This window comes from Trematomus bernacchii, unplaced genomic scaffold (genome assembly GCF_902827165.1).
Source record: "Trematomus bernacchii unplaced genomic scaffold, fTreBer1.1, whole genome shotgun sequence".
Taxonomy (NCBI): domain Eukaryota; kingdom Metazoa; phylum Chordata; class Actinopteri; order Perciformes; family Nototheniidae; genus Trematomus; species Trematomus bernacchii.
The window spans coordinates 9,523,407-9,537,406 of NW_022988097.1; the positions used below are offsets into that span (position 1 = coordinate 9,523,407).

The following is a 14,000-nucleotide window of genomic DNA, read 5'->3' on the forward strand; positions in this document are numbered from 1 at the left end:
CGTAGCCAAAACCGGAAGCTGCGATAACTCTGGTGGCTACCATTAGCAGCTAAATTTTATTCTCCGATTTTTACATAAAAATGTAATTATGGATTATAAATAATTTTTTCAAAGTGACAGACACATTGGTATAACCTATGGATTAACCCTCAGCAGCGTTTTTATCGTTTAATGCCATTGAACACGACTTTTGATCAGAATAACAGCTAAGGTGAGACGATGTCCCGTTTTTGCTCCGTAATGCTACGTGTTGTGATGTCTGTGTTTGCTTCCTCTGTCGCGAGTTCTGATCGCTCAGGGAGGATACTATACCTATATAATCTGTGGAGTCTCAGCTTTAATCGGATATCTTGTATGTGCAGTTACGATAAGTAATAAGGGTATCTTTATCTTGAGTTCTGTGCCAAATGCGCATTTTTCCGCTCAGGGGTCATTTTGATGCTTCTTATGAGACTTGTGTTTTGTTTTGGTAAAAATGGTTCGTATCGTCAGTTAGCTGAGATTCTTCCCGTTAATCTGGTATAACACATTAATAGGTTTTTAAATATTAAGATGCCCTGAGACACAGTGTCGTGAAAAAAAAAAAAAAGACCAGCCGAAGTGGTCTTTGGGGCTTTTCAAATAACCTTAGATTTCGGTTCGCATTTCGTTATTGTCAGTTAGTTGAAAATGCCATCTCCGACTGACTTTTTAAGATTTCAACTGTTTCTTTTAATGTGATCTGTAACTCCCAAAAGGTCAAGTTAAATATTCTTCAAAGACTCTTTGTCATCGATGACTAGGTTTGGCTTAACATTAAGCTAGTTAGACGGACCTGCTAACAATTTTAGCTTTTAGAGCAAATAAGAAAAAATATTAATCCAACCTTGTTTTTTTGTATCTTTGGCTTTGGAAAAGCAAAATCAAGCTTTCTGTGTACTCCACCTCAGCATGTATGCAAAATAAATTCCCAAATTGGGATTAATAAAGTACATTTTATCTTATCTTATTTTATGTATGTTAGAGAAATGTAAATCTAAAGCTTTTCATCATGGCTGCTGAGCTGAGATCAGACCATCCCTGTAAAAAGTCAATTATGAGACCCAAGACCTGAGTTGAAATGAAAAATGGAATTACCATGTACATCTAAATTTAACCCATTTATTAGCTTTTTTGCACACTTACAATCAAGGATTAATCAAATATCCATTGGCATTATTTACTCTACCTACACAACATCATATATCCAACACGTAATGACAACATCAGACATAACGTTTTACAATGGCAAACAGATCTAGGCAGTGCTTTCCTCATTTAAGTTAGCCCCAGTCATAACACACCATTTTTACCCATCACACAAAACAGTGAATTTAAAGTTTGTTTGATATTGCATAATTATGCTAAGGGTGAAATGACATGCAGTGCCGATATCAAAGCCTACGATAAGTATTTGTTATCAGTGGAGTATAGTGATATTCCATTGCTAACTTACAGCCCCATATGGGTACATCCATGTTTAAAAAACAGCTACTGTGGGCAATTGCACATTTAGTTTGTGGTAAGTTGATGAGTTGTAATGATGTTGCCCCTGAGGTTGCTTTGTTGCTTCATCTAGTGATAGAGTAGCTGTTAGTACTTCCAGCCCTCTGAGGTGAGAACAGGGTTAGTGATGTAAGCCCCAACAGGAGGAACCTGATTAACACATCATGTGCATATCGTACACAACACTGTGCATACTTTACAAACTCACACTGCCTTTTACTTTGTGTGCTCAGCTAGTCATGCTGGCAGTAAAGTGACCATAGTTATTTTTTAATATTGACGAATACAGTATGTGCCTTAGACGGTGCAATCTATTGCCTATGTAGTTAATACTCTTCATTGATGGTGACATGATACTACCATCTCTTTCTTCTTCTTCACACTCAAACTTAGAGACGGTACTTTCTCAGGAGCTCTGATTGCCAGATGTACTTCCGCTCGGGAAAGCGTTCAGGAATCCTGATGCGCCGGAAGTCCTGGATGCATTTCTCCAGCTCCTGCTCCGGAGTCATCTTCCCCTTGTTGGCTTTCCTCTTTGCGGCCTCTCGCTCTCGGACCCCGAAGGTTCTCACGCGCATCATGTCAGTCTTGCGACGCATCTCCGCCTGCTGAAGATGATGGACTTGTCCTTTCGGCATGGGACGGTCCAGTGTCTGGATGTTTGAGTGCCGGCTCACAGGGCCACAGATCACGGTTCCTTGAGGGGAACTAGCCTCCGACTGGGTCTCAGAACAGGAAGTGGAGAGTTCGTTGAAGGAAGTGCCGCTCTCTCCCTCCCGCTCACTTTTGTGGCTCTTGCAGCAGCAGTCACAGTGAGAGGACATCCACCTTGAGGGACCACCTAGATAACAAACACATAAACACATTTGTCACTCGTTTTGCAGTACATTTTCTGTTGTCGCAAGACCCTCTTTCATGCAGAATAGACTCTTAAATAACGTCCAACCTGTCTGTATGGCGACAGTTCAAGCTCTAATCAAAACAAACATTTGCACTGATAAAGCAAATGCTGACAGATGCTTACGCAGCAGTTTTAACATCATACAAACATCTTTAAATGAGTATCAGATGACTGCGAGTGTGTGTGGGTATTAAGGGGGGTACAGATGTAAGAACATGGAGATTATTGGCTTTGACATTTACTGTAGTTGCTGAATTTCAAAGTCCTTGTGGACTATGCATATTGCTTCCTCTGATAAAGAGAGTCCCCAAAGCTCAGTTCATTTCAGTACGGCTCCCCAAAAGACCTTTCCCATTTCCCAAGGCAAAGCTCGTCTCAGAGCCAAAACAATCTGCTCCGCTGTCACAGTTTCTTATTAGTACTGTAACCTGACTGACTTGTATTAAGAATGTGTTTCAGTGAAATAACTCAACAAGATGTTTTCTACCTTTGGGGGGGGGACACAAAGTAGAAAAAGTGTATAATTTATCTTGGGAGGTAACAGAACTGGGTCAGTGAAAAGATGTGCTGACCTCTTGTCATGAAGTTTGGACAGAAAGTGAACCAGGTGGTAACTGAGGATTTCAGCAGTCTTCATACTTCCTGGTGTGTCCCCTTTTTGTATAGTCTCACATCCCCCTACACTGCTAATTATGAACCAGAGTTACTGTACTGTACTGCCCGCTGGCTTGTGAGTGGATAGTAAAAAATGTAACTGCCTTTCATTTACCAAAATATCCCTGAACTATGCTCGCATTTAGAGGTAGAGATGTGCAGTGTGGAAGCTTCTGTGCCCTGTGTAATATAAACAACAGTGTATAAGAAATAAACCCATGAATACAGACTCTAAAAACCTCTTAATGGCTTTTTCCAATGGAATGATACAGACTCAATAGCAATGATATCTCAGAGGGAGTAATAATTTGGCCATTAGCATCTTCCAATGCTTGCACCAATTTATACTCAACAGTTCAAGGGGGATTTTAACCTCTCTGCGCACACTGTAATAATGACCTTATCTCTAGTGCAATGATTGCATTGAGCTGATAGTGAGAGAGTCACTAACAGCTTTTTAATGGCTAATCCATGAGTAAAGGGGCCAATCAACGCACCAATTTCCCCCCGCAGAAAATGATTCTAGCTGATTCTAGCTGATTCTAGCTGATTCTGCAGACGAGCAGCACCAGGCAAATGGATACAGGCGCTTTAGCAATGAAGAGGAGGGAGGCAGAGCTTGGTTTCTAAATGGTGGATGCTGTAGTCCGGAGGGGCAAACCATTTAGGAAACTAGCCAACACCCAATAATAGCATCATAAAATGTTCAGGCCATGCAAGAGTATGAATTGCATTAAAGCCACTGATGGGCTTAGAAGCACCTTGCATTTTGTTTCAGACAACACATTGTCAGAGCGAAGTGTGGACATGGCCGATAAGGGAAAAACCAACTGTGTGTTTTGGGTGAAGTGTTGTAGTGTCAAGTTTAAAAAAAACCTTCAGAGCCAAGACAGGAAACAACTAAGAGCCTTGTCAGGAAACAGTCATTCTCGGGTACATTTAAACAAGTGGGCATGTGTAATACTCTTTGGTATCTTTTCAGGGAAGCTATTGATTGCATTGTGTTTTTTCCTCAGATCTATATTGGCTGTCTAAGAGATCATGTTCCAACCACATTAAAAGACTTGGGCTGGTCCTCAGACTGAGGCTGTGTCGGCACTTCTCATAAATAACACAGAGAGAGGGAGTGGAGTCCGGCAGAGAGGCATGCGGGGGTGTCACATGGGGTATCCTCAAACTCCTCCATCGCTAATGAATGCAGGGGTGTTTGTCCTCGTGCCTTAGAGAGGTCAGAGTTATATGGAAATTCAACTGCCTGCCATTGCATTAAAATCAAACGTTTTTCCCCATTAGGAGGATATGATTGGCAGAAAAGTAGGACATTGTGGGGGCTGAAGGCAGAGGGCTCTGACAAACTCAAATTCAAATGTCAGTGGCTTTCTTGCCAGAATTAGTGTTTGCTTTAATCCGTGCCTCTAAAGTGATTCATCAAGGGTGTGTGATGATTATTCATTTGTTTCAAGCTCTGTGCTTTAGTCAACTAATCTAAAAGGCAAAAAATAAATAAAGACAAACAAGAAAGGCTCATCACTCACTTTACGTTGTAAATGCACATAACCAGAAGGCTGAAACTCCATTTATTTCTGATTTGCACTTGTGTGACCTGAAGCTGTCCTCCTTTCAAATTTAAATCTTAGCACTGTTGTGAACTGTGCCCTCAATCTAAATCAATGGAAATATGTTGAACACAAAGCAGCCAGAGTCAGGAAAAATAAACAACTTTCTGGAACAAAATGACTTGTTTTCTGTGCGAGAACACAACACAATCCTGCAAGGCTGAGTGGTGTGAAATATCTTCAAACGCTTCAGTAGCTGCTTGATTCTAATGCAAGGATATTGTCTTGCCTAGACTTTGGGCGAGAAACAAAAAAAAAGGAAGAAAAAAGGGAGTCCTGATTATATGGTGAAAAAACTCCACTTTGTTTTTCTGGCAGGATAAATATGCATATGCATGCAGCCAGGGAGATAAGCTCATATGAGCTCTGATCTCACACTGATGTTATTTTCTCCAGCTCCCATATCCAGTCACAAATATTTTTTACTCTGCCTCTGCCTCAGGAGGAGTGTAGTTTACATGCTTGTTAGCTCACAAATTAGGCCAGCGTGTCCTTGCAGCAAAAAAAGGCTTGTCTTGCAAAGGCAGTGACCGTCCTTACAGGGTGAAGGAAATCTATTTCTCCGAGATAGTCCTATTTGGTGCAAAAGTATCACTTCAGCAGTTTGTGTCCAGCATAACTGATGGCAGCTATCCTCTTTAATAATGTCTGTAATATCTGCATAAAATTGAATTTGTCAATATTAATTACCTCCACGCAGCCAGCTCTGCTGAAACAACCCTCATCTGCAGCAGTGATGAGAAGGAGCTGGAGCTTAACATGATTACTCAAGGACACTCTTACGCTCTCAAAGACCTCATACTGCCCCGGTCCAAATGATCTGTTTTCTGTGAGGGGGCTGACATCTCCATTGGCTGATTGTTAATGACAAGTGGGGTGCTGTCTCCTCCCAGAGTCCGAGGGAGGCTGCCCCGCTGAGTGTCTCCCTGACAGGGAGATGAACAAGCAAGGCAGACAGATTGAAACGTCTATATCAGCCTCTCCCTGTGGGCCTGTCCCCTGACCCAGAACCACACCCAGCCACAGTACAAGCACTGATGAAGCGAGACGAGGCGGGGAGAAGCAAAGGTGTCCTGAGTATTCACTGAGCACTAGTCATCAGCATCGAGGGGCTTAAGGAAGGCGAGGGGCGATTCTGGCAATCCCTCAACCTGACAAATAGCTGATATTTAAAAAAAATGATGTCCAATGAAAGTGAACTCTAAGCTCATGAGACCCTCTTTACATTTCAACATTACTGACTCAAACTGGGTCCGATTTTCGGGAAGTAGATACATTGTATCACCGAACATGCTTTGATTTGCTCTTTACACAACCTATCTTGCCATGACAATCACAATCATGCAAATGTTTCTCCTGCTTACCAACACATGGGATCCCCCATATTCGTAAAAATTTCTCAGCCCTACCCATAGCGAGCTCCACTGCCCAAGTACTGTAGCCATTAAGTGTCTCTGGAGGGTATGGTGTTGGATGTCGGATGTCAGATGGTAAGAGCTACCTGGTGTCCAACGGCTAGAGAGAGCAGGACCAACACAGACCCAGGGATTCAAAAAAGACAATATTCAATTTACATCTTAAATTTTAAACAAGCTAACTTTCTCTGTTTTTGTTTCAAAGGGCTATACTGGAGGTTTTAAGTGTTTTATGTTTAGATTGATGGCGTGGATTTAATGCAAACACTGCCTCTACTCTTTCCAATATGGGCACTGCAAATTGCTTAATGTGGGTCATCCATCAAAGTCTATATTTAGTCTTTTTATTTGTCAAAATCACATTATCATCACTTGGTAATGAAGTTACAAGCAGGAACTCTCCTTTTGAAAAGTCTCCTTGTTGGTGCGTTCAAGGGCACTTGCAGCATCTGTCATTCAGCACTCATTACAGTATATTGTTGTTAAATCCAAGCCAAAAACTAACCAATAAACAAAAACAACAGTGTGAGAGGTGCAGTGTGTTATTGTTACTGAGAAACTTTGACCAAAAAAAGGATAATGAAATGTTGATTATGATATATTGCCTATGCTTGTTCTCTGCAAGTCCATTTAAATACTGGAGTGGGATGACACGGAGACACCTGGCTGCAAATAAATCAATATAAAAGCTTCTAGTTACATTTAGAAAACATGCAGCAGTGATATGAAAACCATCTGTAGTCAATGATCTTAACCATGAAAAACCACCAGCATAGTCCCTCTAAATTCAGAGTATGAGGTTTCAAACGAATGATTGATTTCCAAAACATATTTTCCTTTTGAATCTGCAATCAATCTACAATTTTTAATAGGATGAGATTTACTCCCAAGGTGAGCCAGATTGTCCACTTTACTTGATGCATTGCAAAAGGTGCTGCAACCATTGTGAGAAATAATGGCACAAGCACACATCGCGCCTTACTTCTGACCATCTTTCCACCCAGGTGCTCTTTAAGACGTATATGAGTTATTCAGGGGAGCACCATCCATCTCCTGCAGGTAATGCCAATCCATCCAGACTCCACCCAGGCTCTCTGGGAGCTCGGGGACGGCCCAATCTTTGCCTCCATTAAACCTAAGCAATTGATTACTTCCCCCTCCCAACTCTCTCGCTGTCGCCTTATGGCCATTGTTCATTATGGCAACACATCATCTCATTCACTGCTCAAATGAAGACTGCACAGTTATATTAACAGAGCACACCTGGCAAATGCAATCATTCTCCATTTTGACAAGGCACTTCTGCACAGGCCTTTCAGATGTAGAAGGATCAAAAAGTCTCTGATGTTGCCAGGTTGACTGTTCGATGATGATTTGCTCTGCCTCTGTGATGTGGAATGTCAAAGCAGGTCATTGTGTCCATGACAACGGATAATTTTCCTAGATGAATTGACTTTTATTTTGAAATACAGTATGACTTGTACTTTAAATTGCCTTTGAAATAGGTTAGCATTTATCTTTCTAGATTGCTTCTCCATCCTGCATGACTGGAGACACTGGAAATATTTTGGGATCACAGATTGCTTTTTAATTAGCTCACATTCTTCTATTTCCCCAGAGATGATAAGCAATAAGGTGATTGGTCCCAGACGTCAACTGGGAGGTTAGAGTTGTAAATCACTACAACAATAATGTTGATACTGCCAAACGGAAAAATAAATAAATGTCCCTGTCAAGCTAATTAACTAACGTGTCGGCTTGTGCTTGACAAATAACCTCACAGGATCACCAACTATTGAAGATCAATTTTACCGGTAAAAGAAAAAACTTGTGAATTTATTAATGAGGAAAGAAATGTGCCTTTGACTTATTTAGTGATGCTATTTTATAACCTCCATAAGAATTGTGAACAATCCAACAACTTTGACTTTTTAAACTTAAATATAACAACAAATACCTCTCAATCTGTTCTCAAGAAAACATTTTTCTTTAAGTCTCGTCATTTTGACTTCACTCTCAGAGTTCCTTTTTTTAACTACGACTAACATTTCCTCTTTGCTGATTGAACAAACCAGCTTCCATTATATGTCCTATTCAATCTGCTGGTTAGTCAGTTTGGGCATATATATATAGCTTTGGCTCAGTTGTTTATTCAAGGGGTGAACAAGTCCTTTAGGTAATTATTCATCATGGCCATCAGGAGAAAAAAACTCTTGTTCATGATGAATGCTCGGACACAGGGGCCTCCTGGGGAGGGTGCCCTTTTCGTGAAAGACTCATTTGTTTTGGTCTGTGAAGAAACCAACAGCATACCCATACTGAGCAGGACAGGGTGACAATAATTAAGAGCAGAGCATAATACATTTATAAGGGTACAAGTCCCCTGACTGCTGTTGTTAATACAGATGATGCCATGCAGTAAAATGATGAATATCTACTGTTGGCCTTTGGGAAACCTTTCGGAGTCCACACTATTACTGAGAGTCTGTGGAGCCTGTAGGAAACAACTCATGCATTTAACAAGAAGAGCAACACGCATGATGCTCAAGAACTGTCAGTCTGGAAGAAAGTCTCTCAATTTATTTACTGCCCCGGAATACCCTTTTTACACTCTGAACAAACCCAGCCGCGCCGTTTCACTCCATGTGAGCCTCTGATTGGATGGGATGGGGGTAAAAAGAAAGCAGTGAAATGTTCTGCTGAGAGCAACAATAAAGCTCATCTGGCTCATGACCACGAAAGGTGCACTTGTCTAAATGCATTCTTGGATTAGGACTACCTGCCCTAGGCCAGCCAATGTCCCACATTCAGAATCATGTTACTGTATTAGTTTTGAAAGTGGATGTGGGCCACTGTGCTGCCGTGAATAACGGTCTCTCACGCATGTCTGCCTCTGATGTGTCTATCCATCATCCTGACTTGGCCTCTGTCTCCCAACGCTCGCTGTATATCTGCCTGTTTCATTTGAACCCTCACCTTGTCTTCTCTCTTTAATGAAAGCCCTGTCTCTCCCTCTTCTTCCGTGTCTTGCCACAAAATACTTCTTTATTCCTCTCCACTTCCTCACACCCGATGAACTTTCCTGCCTGATACTAACTTTAATCTATTTTTGCGCCTTGCTCCCGCTCTCTTCTTTCTGCCTCAGTTCTTTCTCCCCATGGCCAGGTCTCATGCAACTTTTACTCTCTCTTCCCTCCTGCTCAGCCGCTCTCCCCTCCATCTGCTTGCTTCCATCTGAGCTCTCTTGGCTTTTCTTACTCTGCATTTTATTTCCTACCATGCTATTACATTTTCCCCTCTTTTTTAATCACCTCCTCCTCATTCATCATTCCACTGTCTTTGTCCTGTGGAACAGTGCATGTCTTTAATGGGGAACGGGGTCAACACCTACACCAGATGCTGTGCTCCAGAAAGTTGAATGACTCAGGAAAAACCTACTTGGCTGGATGTGCGTGCGGGTCAAGGCATACTACCTCTGTTATAATTAGCCTGCATTAACTCTATTGGTGAATCATTAGCAAACCATATGTCATGCCCACTGTCCTGCACCCCCAACCTTGACCCCCCAACTGGGTTATCTCCAGCTCCTCCAAAGGGAGCCATTCATAATAATGAACAAAGTGTTTTTTAACTGGCCATATGGTCCAACTCCACCTTCTGCAGAGAATGGAATAAACCATGTTTGTGGCTAATTAAGGCATTTGCTGATGAATTCACTCTGTCATTAAGAGAAAAGCAAAGCTGCTTCAATAAATTGCAGTGCGTTTTCTTTGCTGCCCAATGGTGCTATATTATTCATGACCCATTTGAGTCGTAACCCATGTTTGCGCATGATGCATGTGTACTTGAAGTGTAGCAGCATTGTGACTGAACACCCCTGAGGCCTTTGGGCACTCTTGCCTCTTATCTGGACCCCAAAACAGAAGTTTAAGTCTGCCACTGCAAGGGATGCAAGGATTCATGAAGGATGTATGGATGCCTCCTGGTGGTGTGAGCCAACACACCAGATCCTGCAGATCACCTCTTAAACTAGACCATTAGAAACACATAGCATGATGGGACTTCTTATAGAACGCTTTGTGGACAAACTTTGTATACCCATTAACCAGAAAAACGTCTTTTTGGTGGACATCATGCAACACCATATTCTAATTTGCCTGATGTGTAAGGGAGGGAGGGGCACTTGGTTTGCACTTGTGCACTGTAATTATTTCTGGAAAATCACCAATTTATCTCACATCACCTTTGAAAGTATAGAGCAGGAATAAATCTTCACTCACGGTAGAAGATGTACTGCGCGTAATTGGACCAGACCTTGTCATCCGCGTAATGACCGATGGAGGACGCAGACAGGGACGAATTACAGGCCACAATGTGAAAGCCGCTTTCTGACAGCATGTCAAAAGCTCTCTCCAGGTGTCTGAACTTGAGGAAAAATCTGCAGCTGTAACGGTCCGGTGGCCTGTCCGTGTCCTTGTTCTCATTCAGGGCGTCTCCAAATACCTCTTTTGCCAAGCCAATCCTACTGCTGATGAAGATCCTCGGTAACTTTTTGGCCTTAACATCAATTTGAGTGTCTCTGCCTCCCCCAGCACAAGCGCCTTTAAAAGCGACCGTGATGTAGCCGTACCTCCTGTCCAAAGAGTAAGAGGAGCAAAACCTCTCGCTGCCCTGCGACGCATCATCGAAATCACTGAAGTCGTCTTGAAATAGTTTTGAATCATCCGAAGATACAAGTTTGGCTAAATCTGGCAGCTGAAAGTATTCCGCCTCTCTTTTTAACCTTCCCCTCTCAGGGAAGTGATCAGGGAGGACAACCAGCTTGTCTCTAAGGTAATCCAATACGTAACGAAAAAGAAAACCATCTCTGTCAATAAAATAACGTCCTCTGAGGTCCCGGGACAAGTCATTTGAGGAGCCCTTCTTGTTAGAAAACAGCTTCCCAAGTAAGGAATTTGGAAAGCTTGTCAAGGTGGCAAGGCGAGTGTAATACACCTGTCCACCCACGTTGAGCTCAACAACATCCGATGGAGGGTTTTGCACCAAACCTTGCTCTTTTGCAGGTTGCGTTTTGCAGTTTTCACTCAGTGCCATTTTCTCTTTTCCAGATCTTGCACGAAATCTGAGTCTCGATCACAGAGCGTAAAACGTCCCAGAAGTTCAGAGCGTGGGGTGTAGCTGCATGGGGCTGATGCCCTCAGACCAAAAGCATAGTCCTGATTGAAGCTGCAGTCCTTGCATCCAGAGTCTCGTGACATACAATCCAAAGGTGTGCCTACAGTATATCCTTTAACCCCATGCGTAAATGTGCCTGCCCTTCGGTGTATCCTTTCCGAACAGAATCGATTATCATAACCAGTGAGCGCACCACGTTACACACATCCTCTGCGATGGGTCATTACTGTGACTTCAAGGAAATACAATCCTCACTTCACTCTGAAATGTCCCACCTCAAAAAAAAGTAAAACCCCTTTTTTTTGCCTAAGTTTTCTGTGGAAATGTCTACCGTCTTGCGTCTGGCTCCTGGATCTATCACATCAATTGAAGAGTGTGCGTGCATCCAATCCCTACTGAGCGTCTCTCCTGACAACTGTGATCCTGAAACAGGCTCCGGGGAGGATGAAAGTGGGACTCTTGTGCGCGCCCATCTCTCCAAACTGCTGAGTGCGGAAACGCTTGGTCCGGCAGAAGCTTTAAGATAATGTTGCTGCAAGCAGTGCAAGAGAGAGAGGGAGAGTACAAAAATCGTCCCGTGAAGTAATGTCTTACATCATCTTAAAGGAAAATGACATTTCCAGACGATCGACATAAAACGGACAGATGTGGGTCTGTGCCGTTTTCCATGGGATTGTGATCCAGCAATAGGCGGCGTGCAGCTGGCGGAGAGGATTCAGGTCTAGCAGTTGAAACATCCAGCGTTGCGGATTTTAATCCCTTCTTCTGAGTCTTCACAGAGGCTTTCGCATTTACATTTAACGCTTTTAGCTGACGCGCTTATCCCAAGAGACGGGTGAGGGGTTAGGTCCCATGCAGTGTCTCAGAGACAGAGTGACAGCTTCACGTAGAGCAGGATGCTGCTCTTTAACTTGTTTATATCCAACAGTCGATAAAGTCTCAGTCATAAAAATAAATGACCTATAATATCCAAATTAAAGTTGCACCCTTTTGCATCAGTTTGAACCTGCATGCAGTATCACCTGTCACAGCCAGAACACTAGGACTGAATATGAACATTGATCCCTTCCTCAATGATTTGACTGAGTAAAATCCTATTTCAGGACCAGGGACAGATCTCAGCACACTCCAAGTCTTACAACTGATGCTCCATGTCATCTCCAATAAACTGATAGAAATAAAACAATGCATTGATTAGTATCTCTTTATTTTACACAAAAGTGTGTGATGCTATATTCAAACATGCCTCAATATGATGTCCATTTCTCCCCTGTAAAGTGCATTTTTCTTGCAGTTTTTTCCAGGAATGTCTGTGAGAGGGCAAAACTCAGCGATATGAACACTCATTAATGACTCATTTTTTCTGGATCAGGAGGACAGTGGTTTGGGACTTCAGTATTATTGCTCAGGGCCTGCTCAGTGATTTGTCACAGAGCCGTCAGTATACTCCACAGTGATGCCCTACTATAGGGCGGAAAATCCAGTTTGTAAGAAGTGAGATGCAAGGCAGAATTTAAGGCTTAACAATGCTGTCATAATTTTCTGTTATATATACAGTAAGGCAAGGCAAGGCAAGTTTATTTATATAACACCTTTCAACACAAGGTAATTCAAAGTGCTTTACAAAAATGAAAGACATTAAGAGCATTAAGAAACATATTAGTAGGTCACAAACTAGTGTTGTATAAAAGGTATGCAAAGGACAAATGTAGACGTTTAGCGGAAAATACTAAAAGGTGTCATTTTTTCGTGGGTTTTTTACATGAAGTAGAAAGTCCCTTATTACATCACTGACAGCATTTACACTGATCAGTGTTTCATTCTGTTTTGTATTTCATGTTTGCTTTTCAGGTTGTTTTGGGTTTTGAGTGCCTTTAAAGCCATGTTGTTATAAATCAGAGACTTTTACTGCTGCAGAGCTGAGAGAAGGCGATGATGATGGGAGCGCACCCTTGACTTGTGGTTTTGAGGAGGCAGCGGTCACGCTTTACCCTGTTAATTCAGACTATATTGTGCTGGAGAGGGGTTGCTAAGCAGCCACATGGGACTGAGTGGGATTCAAACAGTGGAGATTTAGAGCTACAGTGAGCATGCCACTGATCTCTTTTTATGTGATGTGAGGTTTCGCTGCTTACATTATACATAATATTGTAATGTTTGTGGATTATGTGACCCTATAGTAGTGTAGATGGAAAAAAAACAAAAAACTACTTCATATCATTAGATGGGGACAATAAAGAAAATTGAATCAGGGTTTATTTGCTTTATTTGTTTACTACATTCACATCTCTGGTATTGAAATTGTAGAATGAGACTTGGAGTTCATTGCTGTCCCCTGCTTTGGGATGAGTATCTCCCATTATGTGCTATAACACTTGCTTCTTATTCATCTCACTCATCCTCCTATTAGAGCAAATGTGCCTCCTGTCCTCACTTTATTTCCTGTTCGGGCGCCCCTCCCAGATTAGACTCACCCTTTTGGAAAGGGTTGTATTTCATGCAACTTCAGCATGAATAATGTAAGACAATATGGGTCCCATCTGAGCATGAAGTAAGGAATGTATGTGCTGTTACATGTCATTGACAATCGTAGATTTTGCAAGGTTCTAGCTTTTTAATCTGCAGTAAGGCGTTGGCCAAAACACCTCAAAGAAAGGTGTACAAACTCTGTTGAGTAAGAAATGGTTTTAAATGAATTTCTGAATCAATAAACGT

General features: G+C 42.1%; 1 protein-coding gene across 1 annotated transcript; it reads right to left on the reverse strand.

Annotated features, from left to right (window-relative positions):
• Positions 1 to 1,141: 1,141 nt before the first annotated feature.
• Positions 1,142 to 11,764, reverse strand: LOC117475002 (BTB/POZ domain-containing protein KCTD16-like). Its single transcript, XM_034121046.1, has 2 exons — positions 10,391 to 11,764; positions 1,142 to 2,365 (listed from the first exon to the last, which is right to left on the reverse strand). The coding sequence occupies exons 1-2, from the start codon at positions 11,202 to 11,204 to the stop codon at positions 1,914 to 1,916; spliced, it is 1,266 nt and encodes a 421-aa protein (XP_033976937.1). The 5' UTR covers positions 11,205 to 11,764; the 3' UTR covers positions 1,142 to 1,913.
• Positions 11,765 to 14,000: the final 2,236 nt, after the last annotated feature.